Consider the following 22,366-nt stretch of genomic DNA (forward strand, 5'->3'; position numbering starts at 1 on the left):
GTAACAGAAGCCCGAGGAGGTTGCGAGAGAACGCGCGAGGAGGTGAAAGAGGATTCATTGCAACGCTGCAAACAGAGAGAAGAGGAAGAGAGAGAGCGAGCGAGCGAGAGAGAGAGAGAGAGAGAGAGAGAGAGAAGCGCGCAGACGAAGAGCGTTTCAGTTTCTCTCTGCGCGCGGGGAAGTAGCAGCTGAGCTTGGTGTCCGGAGTTCCGCGCGCGGTCTGTTCGTCTGTCCGGGTCTGTCTGTGTTGCAGACCCCCTGAGCTCGCGCCCTCGGGTCTGCCCCGCTGGATTTAAGCCCCTCTGAAATGGAGCCGTGGCGGCAGTGCGCTCTGTGGCTGATCAGCTGCCGCGTGCTTCCGCCGCACCACCGCGTCACCTGGCCGTCCGCGCGCGTGTTCGACCTCGCGCAGACGCTGAGGGACGGAGTGCTGCTGTGCCAGCTGCTCAACAACCTGCGGCCGCAGACGGTCAACCTGAAGGAGATCAACCTGCGCCCGCAGATGAGCCAGGTAAGGGGTGGGGGGAGTGAGAGGGGTGTGTGGACTGTTAGAGGAGTGACAGCACTGATGACCACACTACGGAAGATGGAGAGAGAGGGAGAGAGAGAGACCGGTGGAGAGAGAAAGGAGAGAGTGATGGATATAGTGATACAAGGAGAAAGACAGAAAGAGAGAAAGGATAGAGATAAAAGTTAAAGTAAAGTTGCTTCTGGTGCTGATCAGCCACCTGAACCTAGACTTAAAGGGGAATTCCACCAAATTTTCACAATTTCTGAATACTTCAGTCCTTGAGATGTAAACAGAGAGATTCAGAGTGGTTTGGTGTGAAATGGTTCAGATGTCTTTACAGTGGTGGTGATAGGAACCAGGGGTCGCCATGACTACAACACAAATATAGACATTTTATTTACTATCCAGAACCACCAGTGAACCTACACGAGTCTTCTGAGTTTATATGGGATGATGATGATGATGGGAAAATAGTGGAAAATCTGAAATAATAAGTTTTCTTTGGGGACTATTTTGCCTCACAATGTCCTGCATGTATCCCTCCACCATGAATAGATTAATGTAAATAGATTGAAATACATCTAAGCCAAAAGTTTATGTCAAAACTATCGTAGAACAATCTCTCAGACATCAGGCAGTGAATTCAGAACGATTTACTGTAATAACTTTATGTGGGGGAGCTTTTAGAGGTGGACGTCTGGTTCCTATCACCACCACTGTGAACAGTTCTGACTCTGTAAGTTTCTCTAGAACGGAGCGTTTCACACCAAACCACTCTGAATGACTCTGTTTAATTATGCAGAATGTTTGAAAAATTGGTGGAGTTCCCCTTTAAAGACACCTGACTTTAAGACTCTGTTTAAGTGTGCTGAGGGAAGAGAAGGCACAAAGTTTTTAGTGTAAGTTAACATAGAGAGATTTTATAATTAACTAATTAATTTTGGATCATTTCGTTTGGTCTGTTCATCATCATTGCTGTGTTTATATGATGAAAAATGAACATTTGGAAAATGGAAATTTTTCTTTTTTTGACAGCGATGATTTATTTCTTGAAAGTAAAATATTATTTTTATTATATTGTAAAAGGCAAAGTTGACTTTGAGCTGTGAGCAAGTTGTTTTGCTGGATCAAGTTTAGCATTTAATCTTTCTATATTTCCATATTTACCATCTACAAACCTGAGAAACTGAGCAAAATCTGAGAACTCAGCCTTCACTGTTAGATATAAAGGTTCTGTTCAGGTACTTTTTTCGTTCATCAAGGTACAAACAGTGTAAATGTTCCCTCAAAGCTCCAACAGTGGTTTTAAGGTCTGATTGTGAACCTTAAATAAGTTTTTCCAGGTGAAAAGTTCGTATTTGTACCTTTTCATAACCGAATGTTTTAAAACAGAACAGTAAAATAAAAGCCTGGAGACGAGACGGGGTGTGTGGAGTCAGTACAGCTTAGAACATATCATTTCAGTGGATTATGGTTCAGTTATGTTCCCTGACTAAAGGTACTGAGATGGAGCCTTGAGGGAACCGCCCCAATGACAGTTTAGTACCTTTATTTCTGAGAGTGCAGGAGAGAGAGAGAGAGAGAGAGAGAGAGAGAGAGAGAGAGAAGGGCAAGCGAGTTAATTTGTATAGCATCTTTAATGCACAGCGGTCATTCAGAGTCCTTTACAAACGCTAAAATACAAAGATGATTCAAACCACAATTCAAAAAAGTAACGTAAAATAAAAGGGAATAGAAATTAGAAACGTGATTAAAACAATAGATATTAAAAGAGAAGAAATTAATCATTAAATTAAAATCTAAATTGAAAATTAGAGACTTCAGATTAGATACTTTTAAACACTGAGGCCAGTCGAAGAAGCAGACAGAGCAGCCTGCACTTTGAACACACATGACGCAGAATAAAGAGGAAAACAGGCTCAGTGAAGAGATAAACCTCTAAGGGTCTCTATGCACTCTTAGAGCTGCAGACTGTGTGGTGTTTTTCCACCGGGTGGTGCGGGACGGCACGGTTATAAATCCGTGCTCCGTTACTGAGTGCTGAACTGGGTTCCCCTTCATGCCGAGCTACTAAACGTGCTGTCACAGGACGCATGGGTGCAGCTAGAGCTCGGACCACTGATGGGGCCGGGCGATCAATCAGGTTTTATTTTCAACTACAGCTTTGGCTTCCAAGTATGAAAACGAGATAATTGAGAAAACGATTATTGTTGTGCATCCTGTTTTGATATGATGTTCATGTTTTGCCTTGTGTTATAAATCCAGTGCACCCTTTTCCTTTATAGCAGCCCCACCCTAAAAGCTCAATCACATCTAATTTATTTTGGACTAATTTATTTATTTATTTATTTATTTATTTATTTATTTAAAATAAATCGCTTTTGTCGGAAACAAAACCTCGTATCTCCAAAATGGTAACTTTACAGGAGAAGGAAAAAACATACTCTACTTTTAATGTAAGTCAATGGAACCAGAAGTTTTTCTGAGTAATTCTGGGTCGTTTCTTTTGGTCCATTCATCATGAAATTTACGCTCAATGTAAAGAACAACAGGCTTTTTCAAAATATGTCAAAAAACGAAAAACAAAAATGGAGATACAAGGTTTCGTTGTGACAACAGCGATGTGTTCAGTCGTTTTTAGCAGGTTGTGCACTACAACATAGTTGATCTTATTTATACTGATCCTATTTGTTTTTATTTATCATTCTTATATTATTTATTTAAAAGTATTTATCAGTTTTACATTTATTTTTTGTTTGCTTTTCAGTTAAATTATACTTAAAGTTCAAAGAAATCCTCTGGTAAAAAGACAGGATTTAAAAAAAAAAATAAAAAGTTTCTTTTAAAGTTTTAAAGTTCTTGTATGATGTTTCCAAAGTCAGTGAGTAATCATGTTAAATAATCGTCATCTCAATATTGAAGAAAATAATCGTGATTATGATTTTTGCCATAATCGGGCAGCTCTAGCCACGTATCGATAATGATCAATCATCGATTAGAGGAATTTATCATTTTTGTGAGTACTAGTGTTCTGGACTCTGATCCATGATCTGAAACTCCAGTCCTGGTTTTAACTTGATTATATACGCAGCAGTGACGGAGCCGCTGCACAGCTACACGAATAAAACACAATCAGAAACAGGTTTTTTCTGTCTTAATGTTTAGTCGTCTGCAGCAGCTCTCTGGAGGCTCTGCTTCAGCTCAGAGCTCCGAGCATTAAATCTACACTGTGTAGATTTTGGGGATTTGGAGCCCTCTCTGGTGGACATGTGTAATTACATATTGCAACATGCAGAAAAACATTTTAACGTGGGTTATAATTTGGCCCCCTTCCCTGAGTGGATGAATCAGGTGATTGAAAGAGAGTACAAAGAGGACTCGGTCTAAACTTGTTGAAGGCGCGTCTTCAGAGGATGTGAGTGAATTATCTACTATTGTCATCATATCTTTAACAGTGTAATGTTGATTTTGCATTTGAGACCTCTAACAGTGTTAAGCTCCAACTTAATGAGGCCTTGGATTGCTGTAGAACAAGGGTGCTCAATCCTGGTCCTGGAGATCTACCACCCTGGAGACTCCAGATCCAGCACACCTGGCTCTGATGTTGAGATGATCCTCAATGCCTTCATTATCTGGATCAAGTATGTTAGATTAAGAGTAGAGCTAAACTCTGTAGGGTGGTAGATCTCCAGGACCAGGACTGGGCACCCCTGCTGTAGAAATTTGTGCTCTGTTTCCAACCTAATAAGTCTATGTTCCCACCGGAGGGGAACCCTCATGGTCTGCCAGGCCTGATGACTTCTGGAACTGAAAAGTACATGTCTTAGTTCAGCTGTATTCAATAGAAGCATGCTTGCATTAAATCTCTGTAAGTATTACAGCGGTTCTCTCGTTTCATTGTTAAATTCTGGACGGAAACAAAAGGGTTAAAGTCTTGAAATACAGAGTGGAAAACTGTCTGTCAGGAATTGTTTCTCCCTGTGGTGTCTAGGTATATATAGCTAAGCAAGCCCTCCTATTGGGTAGGACTTCAGGAGCTGAAGAGAAGTCCTATTGTATTAGATTAACTATCATCATAATAAGAAAGTGACAGAGGAAGCAACCAATCATGTTTTGATTCTTACAATAAATGGGACAGGTTTTGTGAGACGGAATGTCACTCTAGGCCTCCTGGATGTTCTAGATACGTCACTGACTGTGAAAATGAGCAGCAGTCTAATCAATAGGTTGTTATAAATGGAAAACAGCTGCAGCAGCTCTACAGCAGAGCTCACTACTGAAAGAGTCACTGTGAAACTGCTGCAGGGTGAAGTATATGATAATACGTCTGTCACAAACTTCAAGTAAAACATGGAGTGTCTTTTAGAAGCTTCGCATGTCTGTGTTTAATGTAGAACAGCCAAAACATGTTCATGCAACTCGCTGTTAGTTTAGCTCCAACTCGTGTTTTGACCTAGTTTTGACATATGTAACCTCACCCCGAAGGCCTAGCCCTAATAGCCATGGTTCACCACTGGTGGTTCCAAATCACATTCAGCCCAGATGTTCTCAGTGTGTGATCACGCCTGGCCTTGCAACACTGCTGACCACTGAATGAAGTGTTAACATGCATTAACTTTTTGTGAATTATTAATTGTTATCCACGTATTACTTTGTGTGTCAGGTATTGAGTGTAGTGGTATTAGTTTATGTGTGAGGTGAGAACAGCAGCAGCTGCAGGTCTGTGGGGGGGGCCACTTTATTGGAAACAGCGTCTCTGCCTCTGAACGCACCATCTGGCCAAAGCCTGGGCAGATTATATCATCCTGACACACACACGCTGAGTGAAATGTGAAGCCTACAGTGTCCACACACACACGGACACCCACACCATGACCTCTAATAAAGCTAAAGCTCTACCTAGACATTCGACCCACTGGGGCTGCAGGATACGGACAAAATACCATATTATATGATTATATGGATACATTTTCTGATATTCTGTACAACAAATTAACCTCATCAACCCAACAAGCCCCGGTACTGGTCACACATATACCCACCTTGGCAACAGTAGAACCATTTTTATCAAGTTTAATGTGTAGAACCGGAGCTTTCAGTGCCCTGCTGTGTTTCCTATCACTGTGTAAAAGATGCTCGAGGCTTCCTTTACTGTTGGATGCTGTGTGTTTTATTGAGAGGAAGAGCTCATTCAGAGCACTAGAGATCAGTAAGAGCTTAACACTGTGTTGTTTAATCAGGGAAACAATGAAGTGTGACTGATGTATGACTTATATTCCTGTTCATGTGCTTTAAAGGTAGCTTGTGACGCGAACATAATAAAAATGTCTGAATTTTTTAGCCTTACATTTCAAATTGATGCAACCAAAGCACAGAGAAATCACATGATTATCAGAAGAGAGTTGATCAAATGACACCCACATTTTTGTGTCGGCCTTATAGGTTTTAAAACCATTTATGTGACCTAAACACTGACCTGCACTGTTATTTACGGCAGGTCAACATTTCAGCAGGTTTTGCCACTTTGCATCCACTCCCATCCAGAAGTTAGCAGCTTTAATGAAGGCTCAGCTCCGCCCACTCTCAGAACAGCAGTGTTATATGTCACGGAAAAGCTTGGTTCCTGTAAGATCTGACTAAAAAATATTGGTAACACTTTACTGTAGGGTTCTGTTCATAAGGCTACATGACACTTACATAAGCTTGTCATGACCACTGACATAACCCTACATAAATGTTCATAAATGTTTATTCCAGTAGGTGTCATCTGTCGTAAAGGCTACTTTAGCTAACTTTGATCAAAATTGACAAATGCAACCTTTATAGCAAACGACGCCTGCTGGAATAAGCATTTATAAACAGTTATGTAGGGTTATGTCAGTTGTCATAACAAGCTTATGTGGATGTCATGTCGCCTCATGAACAGTACCCTACAGTAAAGTGTTACCAAAATATTTGTACATTTGTAATTCCCAAAAGGGCTCAGTATAGATTTTTGTTTTTAGCAACTCTGACTGATGATTTTGCCACGTTTTTGATGTTCGTAGCCCTGCAGAACAATAAAGGTAGAGGTATTTCTCAGAGCTGGATCAGACGGAAGAATAAGCCAATGTTAGTGAATCATGTTGAGAAGTTCTGGACTGTGTGGGGTATAGGAATGGAGTTCATTGCCTTGGATGCCCCCCCGCTTTGTGTTGTTAAAGACGCTGAATTTCATGGCTTGTATTTTTATGTAAACTGCTTTTTATGGGTGCATCAGTATTCTGTACAATTAACGGTGTTCTTGAATTGAATGCGGGTGCAAGGAGAACTTCAGCGGTTGTTTTGGACTTCCAAGAGGCTCCACTTGTGGACGTCTAAGCTGCATTGCTCCTTAGCTTAGCACAGTCATTAGCTTGTTCTCTAGCAGTGTGTTATTTAACCCTTTAAAATCTCAGGCTTGTTACATATTAAGGCTTATTATTCAGTAGGGCTGGGCGATATGGCCAAGACTTTTATCACAATAAAAATTTAACATAAATCGATATCGATACATATCACGATAAATGTTAAATCGTTATTTTTTACAAGTGTGAAGCTGATTTTTCCTGAGTGGTTAATTGCTGTTTTAAACTATCCTTTAAGGTCGGAACACGACAGACACTCACCAAACAGTGGAACATATCTGTCATATCACAGATCTGTCATGGGAGAGTGGGAGAAAGTTTCTGGTTGGCTGTTTTTACCAGCTGGAAAAGCACAGCTGCATTTTTTTGGAATAGTCATAATTTAAGAAAGAAAACAGATTATTTTAGCTGTCTGGTGACGAGCGCTCGGCTATCTGGTTACAAGCGCTAAACTGTTTAGTTTCTCAACAACAGCAGCTTAATACACACAGCAAACATTAGCTGGCTCACACATACAGCATCCTCAGTTCACTGCCGCTTAAATCAGGGCTGTAACCCACATGAACCACTTCTTTCTTTCACTTTTGTTGCTTGAGAATGCACTAATACTAAAATATGACTGAACTCTGTAACAGTGCTGTAGTTGTGAGGAGCAGATGTGATTTAACGCTGCTAAAGCTGGTCAGGATGTTGGGAAAGAGGTGAGTTCACTGTAGGACAGTACAGTTACGCCACTGACCTCATCAGTCAGACTCGGTCACAGGAGAGCAGATCGCCGGTCGCTCCACTCAAATAGGGAAAATATAACTCAACATTTCAGACGTTGCTAAAGTATATTTGGTGACTCATTTTACTCGTCGCCCCCTCCCTCTCTAATAATGTCGGAAAACTCAGAAGTGCACCCTCTGGTGGCGACAGCAGAGCAGTGTCGCTTTCCTTGCAATAGAAAATGCCACCAGGGCTGTCGCTAAATGCAGAAGTGTGTGAATGCTTTATTATATCGAACATTTATCGAACATTTCTGAGGCAAGTTATATCGCGATAATTATTGTGATCGTTTCGATTCGATTGCGATTCAGAGGCTGCGTTGCGATTATAAAACGATTATCGCATCTTTTTTTTCTATAAAGGATTTATTTTTTCTCACTGTGTGACAACTTGGTGGTTTTAAAGCAAAGTATTTGTAATGATCCAGAATGAATTTACTTCCAATATCTTTTATTAATAAATCAAATGGAAGTGATGTGGCAAGTGAACTGGAAGGCTCTCATTCAGTGCTCTTGTTTGGAGCACATGAGACGCTGCTGCCACTCATCCGTGATAAAATGCGCCGTTACGGTGAAATAAGATTCTGTGGAAATAGGTGTCCACGAATCACGTTACAGCTATCCTGCTCGTTTTCTTTAGTGACTCCATAACTTCGGTTTTGGTCTCATTGTAGAGAGTGGGGGGGTCGCTGTGTCAGTAAAATCTTTGAGACGAGACGCTGTATCTCGGCTCCAAGTGGGCAACATAGCTCGAAAGCCCTGGTTCTCAACGACAAACGCAAATCCTTGGCATTAAAAGCTGCGATAGAGTTTGTAATTTGCTTCTGAGTTGGGTGGAAGCTTTGACATCACTTGCTCGATGGCCCTCTGGTTGGCGGCAACTACAAGCGGACATTTTTCTACCTCCTTCAACTTCATAGAAGCCAAAGCGCTTCCAAACGTTAGCTTTTAATGCAGTGGGTGCCGGTCCGATTCCTCGCCATCCATTATCAATTAAAATGTAGAAAATCGATTTTTGACATTTGTGAGTCGATTCAGAATCGTCCACGTCTGCATCGCAAAGCATCTAACAGTCGCAACCCTAAGGGTAGATTGTTTGTATTTGTTTCTTTCCTCTCTTGTGGGTAAGTTAGTTCTCTGGCTTCCTAGCTAGACTAGTTATGTTTGTTGTTTTGACATCTGTCCTGTGTTGGTCTTAATAACAGCAGAAAAGAAAACAGCACCACTGGATCTGCTTAAATGCTGACTTGCTCTCTCTGCTTTTATTCATGTTATGACTTCTGTAAAACCCCTGGACGACTCGTAACAGGGTAACAAACCGAGATCACAGTTTTAATGTGATTTCTGTGCAGCTCTAGCTCGTGTTTTTGAGCGTGCTGGTCCATGGTGAGCCCCCTGCTGCTGTAAATATTGACCCGCGCGTCGTTTTCCATCAGCTGAGCGCAGTGACGCTGCGAATGTGTCCTGTGAAGCTGAGTGGATTTCTGTCAGTGGGATTTGCCTGAACTCAGTTCACCAAGTCATTCAGTGATGATGCTTCAGTCAAATGTGAGCAAAATGTTTGTTGCTGTTGCTGTTTTGTTTTTAATCCACGGGTGAATCACATCTGGTTCCTGTTTCAGCAGAAGACAAATCAGCTGGTGTTTTAGGGCGGTTGCAGAGATAACTTTAGCCTGGGCTAAGCTATTTATCCCTGTGGAGTCAGCAGAGGGTCAGATGCTCGCATCGGGTTTTATCTGGTCAAGGTCTTTCGCAATATCACTGCAGTTCTGCTGTTCGGTCTGGGTTGCACTGTGTGTGCTGTGTCTATAAAGTGGAATGAATGGAGGTGAACTGAGCTGAATGCTGGGACTATATACTGAAACACTGTCCTAATGTGTGTTAATGTACACAGTTCATTCACCTGATTTAGAATTTCTTTAGCACTGAATTGACCTCTTTTTTCTGATAATATAGTTTTAACAAAGACTGAATGAATAAACAAACAAACAAACAAACAAACAAACAAATAAATAAATAAAGTCAGCATGGAGGTCACATTTCCATAACTGAGGGCAGAGATGCAAGAGAATGGAGAGAGAGAGAGAGAAGAAAAAGAAGGAGAGAGAGAAATATAGAAAGAAAAGAGAAGGAGAGGTGGAGAGAGAAACAGAAAGAAAGAAAGAAAGAAAGAAGAGAGTATGAAAGAGAAGGAGACAGATAGAAAGAAAGAAAAGAAAAGAAGAAGAAAGAGAGAAAAATAGAGAAAGAAAAGAAAGAAAAAGAGAGAGAAAGATAGGAAGAAAAGGAGAGATAGAGAGAGAAACAGTGAGGAAAAGAAAGAAAGAACGAACGAAAGAAAGAAAAAAGAGAAAGAGAGAAAGATAAAAAGAAAAAGAGAAGGAGATATGAAGAAAGAAAGAAAAAATAAAAGAGAAGGAAAAAGAGAATGAAAGAGGAGTAGACAGAGATAGAAACAGAGATAGAAACAGAGAGAGAAACCGAGAGAGGGAGGAAAGAGTGAGAGAGAGAGCTTGAAACCAAGAAAAAGAAAGAGACAGAGAAAAAGTTAGAGAGGAAGTAAGAGAGAGTAAAGTATGGGAGTGAAAGACAATGAAAGAAAAATAGAGAGAAAGTGAGAGAGAGAGAAAGAGAGAGAGAGAGCAATAGAAAGAGAAAGAGCGGGGAAGCTTTTTTATCTGTTTATTTACTACATTCTCACACATTGTAACCATTTACATCAGGTTTTACTTCACATCGTTCAGGACTACAGATTTAATGAATGAACATATGCATTAATGTATAAACAAGTAAACAACTAAAAGAATGAATAAACAGGAGAGATACATAGACACGTCCATAAACGAGTGCATACGTGAATAGATAAATCTGGCTGTGGTGTGGAGGTCAGATTTCCATAACTGAGGGCTGAGGCGCGAGTGCCTTCGTACCTCCTCTCCTGAATTATTCATGAGCTGCGTGGCAGCTATTTTATCACTGGCTCTCATTACGCCGGCCCGGGGGACCCCCGGCAGACAAAGCCGAGAAGAAGCGTCTGGCACAAAGCCTCTGTCCTCACCTCCTCCTCCTCCTCCGCTCACCTTCAAGGACATAATAAAGCCTCCTTCAGACTCTTCACCCACACAGAGCTGAGTAATTACAGCACAATGCACACAGTCTGTATGGAGTCTCCTCCTCTGTGTCCTGCGGTGTGCAGGGTTTGATGTATGGGGCAGGCCAGGGCGCCCACAGCTTTACGGCCATATAAAGTCTCTGTTACAGTTTATTTTGGTGGGCTATAGATGGTCTGTAGACAGTCTTATCTGTCAGTATCAATCAAAATACACACACACACACACACACACACACATACATATATATATATATACACATTTTATATATATATATGTATATATATATATATATATATATATATATATATACATATAATAGGGGTGCGGGAAAAAATCGATTCTTAGATGCATCGCGATGCGGACGCGAACGATTCTGAATCGATTCACAAACGCCAAAAATCGATTTTCTAAATATTTAATTTATAACGTAATGTTGACGGAACGCAAAGGGCGGAACTTGGAATTGGGAAAGTGCAGCGCCCGGACAGTCTGTGGCGGCACATAACAAAAACACAACTGGATGAGTGAGAAATCCGACCGGCGCCCTCTGCATTAAAGCCAGGTTAGATCAGGAGTCACAACCCAAATGATAAGAAGAGCCATTTTGTCCTTTCAACAAAGTCAAACCACCTTGGGAGCCACAACATTTATGTCCAGTATGTCTCAGTATGTGATGATGTCCTAGTAAAGGCTAAACAATATAAATGAAAATGCAGATTTACTCCGCTCTGCTTTAAACTTTAGCTGTAGCCGCTTTCCTCCCCTTTCCCTCAGGGAACTTTTCCTCAAAACTAGAGCAGTTTCTCGTATAAAGTCTCTCAGCGTTCGACTGTTTTCCGACGCTGAAGTCGCTTCTTGTTCTCCAGCTTCTTGTTTGAATTTTCCCGTTCCACCTTAAATTCTGCCTGAGGCGCCGAATGTAAATGCGGCACCATTTAAGGTGGAACGGGAAAATTCGAAAGAGAAGCGACTCCAGCTTCGCAACTGTTTAGTGTTCGACAGTCTATAGTTGCAGATTTAACTTACCAGGAATCAACTGCAGTGCTTATAAATGCGAATAACGCTTCGTTGCTATGTGACCTGCAGTTCTTAGTCGTTGCGAAACAGGGCTTTCCCGCTACGTTGCACACGAAAACCGAAGTTATAAAATCACTAAAGAAAACGGGTAGAATAGCTGTAACGCGCTGCGTGGTCGTCCATCACCACTGGATCTTATTTCACCGTAACTGCGCATTTTATCGCAGATGAGTGGCAGCAGCGTCTCATGTGCTCCAAACAAGAACAGTGAATGAGAGTCTTCTACTTCAATTGCCACATCACTCCCATTTGATATATTAATAAAAGATATTGGAAGTAAATTCATTATGGATCATTACAAATACTCTGCTTTAAAACTACCAAATCCTCAGACAGTAGGAAAATAGAAATCCTGTGTAGAAAAAAAGATGCATCGAGATGCCTCGATAATCGCTTCATAATCGCATCGCAGCCCTCTGAATCGTAATCAAATCGAATCGTGAGGTGCCTAAAGATTCCCACCCCTAATATATAATGTGTATGTGTATGTATATATTTATATATACACATACAAACACACTCACGTGTATATATATATCATTTTATTTTCATTTTATACTTGTTTAAACTCTGCAAATAGTACTTTTAGTATGTAGTAATATTCTTATTTAAATTTTAAATTGTAGTTGGAAACAAAAGAGTTAAAATCCTGAAACGCCCAGTTGTCCAATCACTGAGTGCATTTACATACACTTAATAATCCGATCATAATCGGATTTCTGCAGTTATCTGATTATTCAAATGGTCATGTAAACCGCATACCCTGATTTCTTAGATTGTAGTAAATTCTAGAAATCTGATTAAGAAATCCGATAAAGCGGCTGGATTTTAGCTCAGTAATTTTAACTCAGATTTTTCAGTGCATGTAAACTCTTACTCTGATTTCTTTCGGATTTCTCAGTCTGTGTGAAAACAGACGGCTGTACCAAGCAGCGTTGCCACGAGATGGCAAGCATGTAAATATTCTTTATCTTCTAGATGATGTATGTTCATATTTTCAGGCAAAGAGGTGCAATGTTTAAAAAAAGGGCTGTCAGTTCTCAGATCAGTCTGATAAGTGTGTTTTTTAAGCTATGCTTTATTACATTTCTTGTGTTTTTTCATTCAGACTTTGCTGCATGTTTAATATAACACTGACCTCTGGTATCATAGCAGGTTTAAGCTGGTCTGGTGCTGCTTTAGCTGGCCACCCAGCATAGTGATGCTGGTTGACCAGAACACCAGCATGTGACTGTCATGACAAAACTTTGCATCCCAGTTTTTGTTCTACTTTTCTGCATAATTTGAATATGTCAAGATTTTGATACAAGATTTTGTTCCAACAGTGACAAAATGCTGGTTATGCTGGTGACCAGCAGTGCTGGCCTATGCTGTTTTTCTAGCCAGGCATGATAAGGGAAAATACTCACTAACAACATTAGCCTGGTGCCTCTTGTGCAAAACTACAGAGGCAAACTTTGGACACCAATCATGTCAACAACTGTCACTGGATAGTTTATGACCAGCGTGAGCGGCATAGTAAACATAGTGACTGAAGCTTTGTCCGTTTTACCGGCGAGATAAACCTGCTTAGCGCTACAGAGAAAGGCCTCAACAGGCTGCATAGTTATGGTGATCCAGAACAGAGAAAAGTGGCGCCACTCATGCGAATGTTCACCTCCCACGGCAGACGAGACCGCGGCCTGCTCTGGGAGCTTCCTCTGCTGAACGTGTACATGTGGTTTCTTCTGCTTAGCGTGTGTGTGGTGAAAGAAATGACAACAGGTGCTGAAACTGTGTCAGAAAGCTGCTGTTTTTAGCAACACCTTCAAAAGTAGTCGATTAGTCAGAGCATGCTTGGTGTCTGAAGCACTGGAGCTACTAAGAAAACAATGGGGGCTTGTGTACGCTAATCAGCAAGGTGCTAGCTGCATGCCTAAATTTTCACACATCTGCCTTAAACATAGTGTAACAGGCTAGATCATGTGGTTTCACACTGTATAACATACTGTAATCTGTAAACATGGACTACAGTATGTTATCATCGCTAAAAATACAGGGTGTCCCAAAAAAATTGACATCATTTGAGATGTGAATATCTGAGTAACTGCATGTCCAGGCAAACGAAATTAAATAGGCTTCATGTTGAAAAATACAAGATTTATGTATCAAAATTTGAACAAGAAATTCAGAGCGATGTAGATTTTATAACCGATTTCACAAATGTAGTATCTTACGATACTGGTGGTCATCCAGATCCCTTTGCGCTGCAAATCTGCTTTCCAGTTGGTGCATTTTTATTGAATTTTCTGGAAAATGCTCGCTGCACACTCTTGTTTGACTGTGTTCGATCATATTCTAACACACAAAATGCCTTTTCATTTCTAGTGAACGCCATTCTTCACCCTGAAAAAAAAACATTAAAAATTAAACTTGGTTAGTTTTTACACATTTTATTAAAATTTGAGATCATTTGAGGGAGAATTGGCTGTTATTACACTACGAAATGATGTCAGTTTTTTTGGGACGCCCTGTATGATTAGCAGTCACTTTGGAACCTGAATTGTGTCCGTACTTTTGTCCCTTTTTATAAACAACAGTAGGTTACAGTGTCAGAAACCACACTTGGAGTAAAAGAGGAAATAGTGTACATGTGATTGTTCACTAATGTGAAGTTAAAGCACGTCAGAGGTAACTGTCATAGTGGTCAAATGCTAGTGTGGTTTTTGCATATATTGTGTATGTAAATTCACTGGAAAAGCCTAGTAGACTGTAGGCCACTGGCTGCTGGAGTTAACTTTAGTTCATGTGCTGAGCTGTCTGCTCCGTGGGTTCTTTCCGATAAGCCACGCCCAGGAAATGAGGAAACGGGATGGAGGAAGGAAGTGAAACTAAACAGCCTCAGCAAAGCCTGCACTCTTACAGTCTCAGAGCCACTGCGCTGACAGAAGTGATGCATTGCATGTGATTTAAATGTACACCATTTCCACAGTTCTGGTGAGGTAGTATGTTTTATTAATGTAGAAGTGATTCACACTTTAAATCATGTAAATCAAATATATTAGTTGTGTCAGTGTCTTCGGGAGTTACCCATACACCCCCTCACACTCACGCTCACCTCCCACAGTGTGTTTGTGTGCTTAAAACCGATACCTCGTCATAGAGCAGCTGAGTATCTGAAGGAAGCCAGCTTGCCTTGCTGATATACAGCAGGAGGAAGCAAAAAAGGAAGGCAAAAAAGGATAGAAGGCAGCGTCCTCTATTTGTTTGGCTGTATCTTCATAGTTCTGGTGTGACTCCTTAAAATATCAAGGTTATTGCAAACTCTTTTACCCTCCTGAAAAAAAAAAAACAGCTTAAACTACCATGAATTTGAGTGGAAGCACAAGGTAGGTGTTTCTAATAAAGTGGCCAGTGAGTGGAAACACAAGGTAGGTGTTTCTAATAAAGTGGCCAGTGAGAGGAAGCACAAGGTGGGTGTTTCTAATAAAGTGACCAGTTAGTGGAAGCACAAGGTAGATGTTTCTAATAAAGTGGCCAGTTAGTGGAAACACAAGGTAGGTGTGTCTAATAAAGTGGCCAGTGAGTGGAAGCACAAGGTAGATGTTTCTAATAAAGTGGCCAGTTAGTGGAAACACAAGGTAGGTGTGTCTAATAAAGTGGCCAGTGAGTGGAAACACAAGGTAGGTGTGTCTAATAAAGTGGCCAGTGAGAGGAAGCACAAGGTGGGTGTTTCTAATAAAGTGGCCAATACTGAAAAAAAAAACCCAAAAAACTATGTTCATATGAACAAATGTTCATACTGGTTGACCAGCATACCAGCATCCAAAACACAACATAGCTGGTCAAAATCAAAACCAGTATATGCAGGGGCCGTATTACAGAAACTTCCTACCTTTTCGTCTTAAGATCTGACTGATCAAGATAAGACTTTTCACGAATTTTTCTTACAGAAGCTAATCTGATCTTATCTTACAGCATCTTGCCTCAAGTTAGGAAGTTTAAACTTCCACAAAGTGGACTATCAACTGTCATATTTGTTACCTAGCAACCGATAATAAGCGCACAGCTGAAACGTAAACACGTTAGAGACTGTAGAATGTCTGTTGCTGCAGTTTATTAGCCCCCTCTACTCAATTCATCACTGTGCAGTTTCTGACCACAGGGCCGCTGGTGACCAGGTATTATTTGGGTGGTGGTTCATTGTCAGCACAGCAGTGTCACTGTCAGTGTAGTGTGTGTGTGTTGCTGGTATGAGTGTATCAGACACAGCAGTGTTGCTGGGGTTTATACACACGTCAATGTCACTGCTAGGTTGAGAGTGGCCTATAAATATCCAGATAAGAGCGGCTCTGTGGCTGAAACTGATCATTGGTGAATGCAATAGAGGGGGGCTGATAAACTGAGCTACAGATGACCTATAGTCTCAAAATCTTCACCTAACCTGTATATTAGAGCTGTAGGGGTTTCTAGTACAGTGGCGAGTGTGTTGAAGCACATGGTAGGTGTTTCTAATACAGTGGCCAGTTAGTGAAGGTACAAGGTTGGTGTTTCTAATAAAGTGGCCATTGAGTGGAAGCACAAGGTGGGTGTTTCTAATAAAGTGGCCAGTTAGTGGAAGCACAAGGTGGGTGTTTCTAATAAAGTGGCCAGTTAGTAAAACTAAAAGTGTTTCAGTATCTAGATTTGTTATCAATAGATGTTCAAAATATCAACAAACCATCTGGTTATTCTCAACAGTGTTAGGTCTAGGATTAGTACAAGGGTTAGGGTTAGGACCAGAGTGACGGTTGGGTTTAGGTTTTGGATTGAGGTTGGAGTTAGGACTAGGTTTAGGATTAGGAGGTGAATTTCATAGATATTTAAATGCAATTAAATGCATGATGCATATCTATAAAGCATCTACTGTGGGCAATCCAAATAAAGCGTTTCCACCTCCAGTGACCAGAGATGGACACCTCTGACTCAGAGTGATGAAATAAAGCCACACTTGAGAGCTGCAGTATTATTTTCAGCACATGCTGCAGCAACAACATGCATACATAGACAGTTATACATAGCTCCCATATACATATATATTTATACATGCAGTCGTATGCAAAAGAAAAAGGGGACTGTGTTATTGTTCTGTTATTTTGTTGAATTTCCGAGAGTAAATAAGTGAACACATCCTCTACAGAGACACACTTCTGCATACTTTAATACACAATTACTGCTTATTTGCTGAATTTAACATATTGAAAAGAACATAATGAAAAATGTATATATATATATATATATATATATATATATATATATATATATATATATACTATTTTTTGTTCGTTTTAACATGAAAACGTACATTTTTTCTAATACTGTGCACTTAAAGGTGTATATTGTTGCTGTCGGAACAAAACCACGTATCTCCAAAATGGTAACTTTACAGGAGAAGGAAAAAACATACTTTACTTTTAATGTAAGTCAATGGAACCAGAATTTTTTCCAAGTAATTTTGGGCTGTTTCTTTTGGTCCATTCATCATGAAATGTACACACAATATAAGGGGAACAGGCATTTTCAAATTATGTCAAAAACTAAAAAATGGAGATTCAAGGTGTATTTTTATATATATGTATACACACACACACAACCTTGTTTCCTAAAAAGTTAGGATGCTGTGCAAAAACAGATCATTGCATTTGAGTTTTCGTTTACATTTTGCGCAGCATCCAAACTTTTTGAAATGGGGTTGTGTGTATATATATATATATATATATATATAGCTTCGTAAAGTACACCTTATTTTATCTACACTCAGTTCATTTCAATTCATGTTCATTTCATTAGCTCCAGCAGCACGTTTTTGTGTATATATATATATATATATATATATATATATATATATATATATATATATATATATATATGCACCGATCAGGCATAACATTCTGACCACCTCCTTGTTTCTACACTCATTGTCCATTTTATCAGCTCCACTTACTATATAGGTGCACTTTGTAGTTCTACAGTTACGGACTGTAGTCCATCTGTTTCTCTGATACTTTGTTAGCCCCCTTTTACCCTGTTCTTCAGTGGTCAGGACCCCCATGGACCCTTTTTATTATTTTATTAATATTTAATATAATTATTTTTCTTCTTTTAATGGTCAGGGACCCGCACTGACTCGCACTCAGCAGCTCAGGGATTAAATTGGGCCAGGGGAACTGGAGCTTTAGTGTGTTTGGTTTGTCTCGAGGGCAAACAGAGCTGATCTCTGGTACTGTAATTTGATGAAAATGTAAATCGTTTCATGATAAAATCTTTGTGAAACACATTTAACTGTTAAATATGCAACTGTAACTGGTTGTCAAACCCACATGAAGTGCATTTTCAATACTTTCTATACTCAAATTTGGCATATAAACCACATTATTTCAGATTTAAATCTGGTGCCTATTTAAATAATGTGAACAAAAATTAATGAGGGTGGGCTTCACACATACTAGAAATATTAAAGATTAATACCACCTTTGTTAGAGAAATAAAAATGTGTTTCCATTATACATCATTCTCTTTAAAAAAAAATATATATATATATATTAGCAAAATCTTACAAATGGATATACAGCATTTTTAAGTAGAAGTCCTCATATAAGACACACACACACTCAGTGATGCTGACCTTTTGTTCTGTCTCCATGGCAACGGGCTGTACTGTAAGTGAAGGAGGAGCAGGAAAGAGCAGTAAGGTGTGGAGGAGCACATGCGTCCTGTGTGTCCAATCAGAGGAGCAGGAGATTAAAACATTCCCAGTGGATCAGGACACACAGACACTCTCCTCTAACGTCCACTGACACAGCGTGAAAACCTGGACACAGCGTCAGTGTCTGTTATGTTTACACTAAATCAGCTGTTATATCAGCCAGGAATCTTCATCCACACTGAGACAGAGTCTGACCTGCAGTCACATAGTATTAGTTCACACACAGCTCACAGATGTATGGTCATATACATCCCTGTACGATGACCATAGTAGAATAATAACTCATTTTATTCAAACAGAATCGATGCTGCTTTTCAGTACATCAAAATCAGAACCCAACAATGAAGCACAACATTTACGACAACAGAAGGAATAACAAAAACATATTTGTGTGTTTATATATTAGTATTTCTGGTAACACTTTCTATGAATGTCACCATTGTAAGCATCTATAAACACATTCATAACATGTTATAATGCATTCATAAGGCATCATAAACATGGCTATAAATATTTATAAAAATGCATTACACGTTATAGCCATGTTTATTATGCATTAGGAATTGTTACATAATGCATTATAAGTATATTATATAAGTATTATAAGTACGCTGCGATGGACTGGCGACCTGTCCAGGGTGTATCCTGCCTTCCGCTCGATGACAGCTGGGATAGGCTCCAGCACCCCACCGCGACCCAGAAGGATAAGCGGGTTAGATGATGTATGTATGTATGTACATGCATTATAAGTACTGATCATAACAAAGTATAAGAGCTCATAAGCTGTATTTGTCCGTGTGACGCCATGACAGAAAATCAGACGCTTGCGGATGAAAAAATGAAGGTGGTTTATTAACAACAAACCAACCGGAAAGAAAAGGGCACAACTCAAATCGAAGTCAAAAACACAGTCCAAAAGTCAAAACACAGATCCGTCAGAACAGCGAAAGAACCAAGCGGAGAGGCAAAAAGTCAAAAACAGAACAAACGAAGCGAAGGTCAAAACACGGAGTATAATCAAACAGGTAAATAACGCTCAGTAGGTTTCCAGGAAACAGTACCTCGCAAAGATTTCAGACCAAAGCCCGGGCTTAAATACTGCTAACTATCTGTCATATGATCATATGCACAGGTGAACATATCTAGTACTCAGGGGATTGAGAGCGCTGATAGGTTCGGCGGTGAAAGTCCAAAGTCACATGAGACCCCATTGAATTCTGGACAATGGAGTTCTCTCCAGAGCTGGATTCTGAGTGCGGATGTTCAGTCATGTGACTGTAATCCAGAGGATTCTGGGAGATGAAGTCCGTGTCTTCCATAGAGTTGACTGAATGCGTGACAGTCCGCTCTAAGTAATGTGAAGCGTACTGTACTAAAGCCTCCTCCAGTGTTAAGAGTGAGGCTTCAAGTTGAAGTATTTACTGAAGGATTTACTGAAACACTAAAACATTCACAGTAAAGCACATTACAGGCTTCAAATGTCAGAGTTTAAACTAGAGCTGCATCAGTGTTTTACCCAATGTGGGAAAGGTAATGTACACCACCGTTAGCCTGGTATTAACTTACCACTTCTTATCCAATAGAATGCTAGCAGAGGGAAGGGTTCTAGTGCTTGACGTTAGAACCAGTGAGGGAACAAATCACAATGACAGCGCTTTACTATCTCGCCTCTCCCTCTCCAGGCCTTCACTCCACAGTGACTTCACGCTCAGTGTGATGTCAGAGGGGGCTCAGGGGAGGGGCTGATGGGTACCTGGTTCACTGTGATGTAACGTAACATTTAAAGTGAGACGCTGGTTAAGAAAAGCGCAGTGTAGCAGTGATTCTAGACTGGACAGCCTGTTTGGAGCTTCTGAATATTCAGGACTGAAGCCCTGAAGATGCAGCTCTAACAGCACCAGCACTGAGAAATAACTAACACTGAAAATTTCAGAGAGTAAATAAACTTTGTATTTGTCTTTACTTTACTCTCTCCAAGCTTCTTTGGCACTGACAGTATAACATGTTATAAACACTACTTATAATGTATTATATTAACAATTCATGATGTTTAATAAACATGGCTATAAAGTGTAATTCAGTGCAATTCATTTTTATAAATATTTATAATGATGTTTATAATGCTGTATGAATGCATTATAATATGTTATAAATGTGTTTATAGATGCTTACAAACGTGACATTCATAGAAAGTGTTGCCGTATTTTTTTTTACCATATGTTTACACCTATATAGCATATATGAAGAACCAAAATATACTCAAATATCAATATATCGCTATATTTCTGAGAGTTGAAACAAAACACATTATTGTATATAAATATATTGTCATAATTCAGACAGAGGACAATATCAATGAATTATGTAGTGTCTGCTATGAATTACTCAGTGTCTACTATGAATTACTCAGTGTCTACTGTGAATTACTCAGTATCTACTAAGACGTATTCAGTATCTACTAAGACGTATTCAGTATCCACTATGAATTATTCAGTATCTACTATGAATTATATAGTATCTACTATGAATTACTCAGTATCCACTATAGATTATTCATCCAATGTATAGTGTGTATCAATGTATTGTTGTACGTCTGACAATGGAAACCAAATATATCATATATCAATACATTTTCTTATTTTTAACACTGGAAACCAAATATGTCATTATATTTCCATATATTGTCATAGTTCTTACTGTCAAAATCTAATATGTTATCATGGGTCACATTACTGTCTCCATGCTGGTCTTGTGGTCATTGTCGAAATATTGAAACAGGAAGTAAGTGACCAGCCGTGACTTTTCCTGTGTTATTTTTTCTCATTTTTCTTTTACAGCTGTTGTCAAAAAGCGCTTGCAGTGACTGTAAGGTTAGGAATGTATGTTTGAAAACAATTTTGTAAAGAAACTCATGACCTCAGCGACCTCAGTGACGTCCTCTTGTTTCAGACGATCCATGGTTATTGTGTTTGGGTAACTGAGCCGGTTCCGGTTATGAGCTTTAGATCATATTGTAAATGCTGTAAAAGCCTTTAGTCTTTACTGATAGCATTACAGAGAGCAAACGTTTATTAATGATGAGCTTTAATTACATTTCAGTGTTTCTCTCCAATCAGGTGTCCATCCATAAAATAACACACATCCGGCCTCTTATGGCAGTTTCAGTTCACATCAATGTCAGATTGGATATTCATATTTCTATATGAGTAGCTGCCTTGATGATAGCGCTGCTGTTAAACAAAGGGTGTGGATTCATCATCTGATTCCTTCTGGATCTTCAGAGAAGGCTGTATGATCTCTGGGAGCTAAACAATCAATCTCTGTGATGTTTATGTAATACATTTCTATGTAATATAATCATAGTGCTTGCTTTGCTCTTATTTAATTGCTAGGTTTTGTTTGGAAACAAAAGTATTAATATCTTGAAAAAGCCAATGGAAAATAATCCAATCAGGATTTTTTGTGGTTTCTAGGTAGATACAGCCAAGTGAGCTCTCCCATTGGTTAGGATTTCAGGAGCTGAACTGAAGGCCTTACATGTTAGTTTAACTACATAATTAGGAAGTCAAAGAGGAATCAACCAATCACGATTTGATTTACGGTGGGACCAATTTCAAGCGAAACAACATCACTCTAGACCTTTTGCAAGTTCTAGACATGCCACTATGAGTATGAACTGAAGTCTAACCAGGTTTCAAATCCCAGGTGGTTGATAAGTTGTTACAAGGCCAATGCTGTTTTATCCCAGGTGGTTGCTAAGGTGTTGCTAGGCCATGCTATACTATTTC

General features: G+C 39.7%; 1 protein-coding gene across 2 annotated transcripts in view; it reads left to right on the plus strand.

Moving 5' to 3' along the window:
* The first annotated feature begins 307 nt into the window (after positions 1-307).
* The window catches only part of LOC118815357 (guanine nucleotide exchange factor VAV3), a 176,535-nt gene continuing 154,476 nt past the window's right edge, over positions 308-22,366 (plus strand). For both annotated transcript variants that reach the window (XM_036581429.1, XM_036581420.1), the window contains exon 1: positions 308-511. In XM_036581429.1, the coding sequence (XP_036437322.1) occupies positions 308-511 (204 nt within the window). The remainder of the gene's footprint in view (positions 512-22,366) is intronic.

Source organism: Colossoma macropomum, unplaced genomic scaffold, assembly GCF_904425465.1.
Source record: "Colossoma macropomum unplaced genomic scaffold, Colossoma_macropomum, whole genome shotgun sequence".
Classification (NCBI taxonomy): domain Eukaryota; kingdom Metazoa; phylum Chordata; class Actinopteri; order Characiformes; family Serrasalmidae; genus Colossoma; species Colossoma macropomum.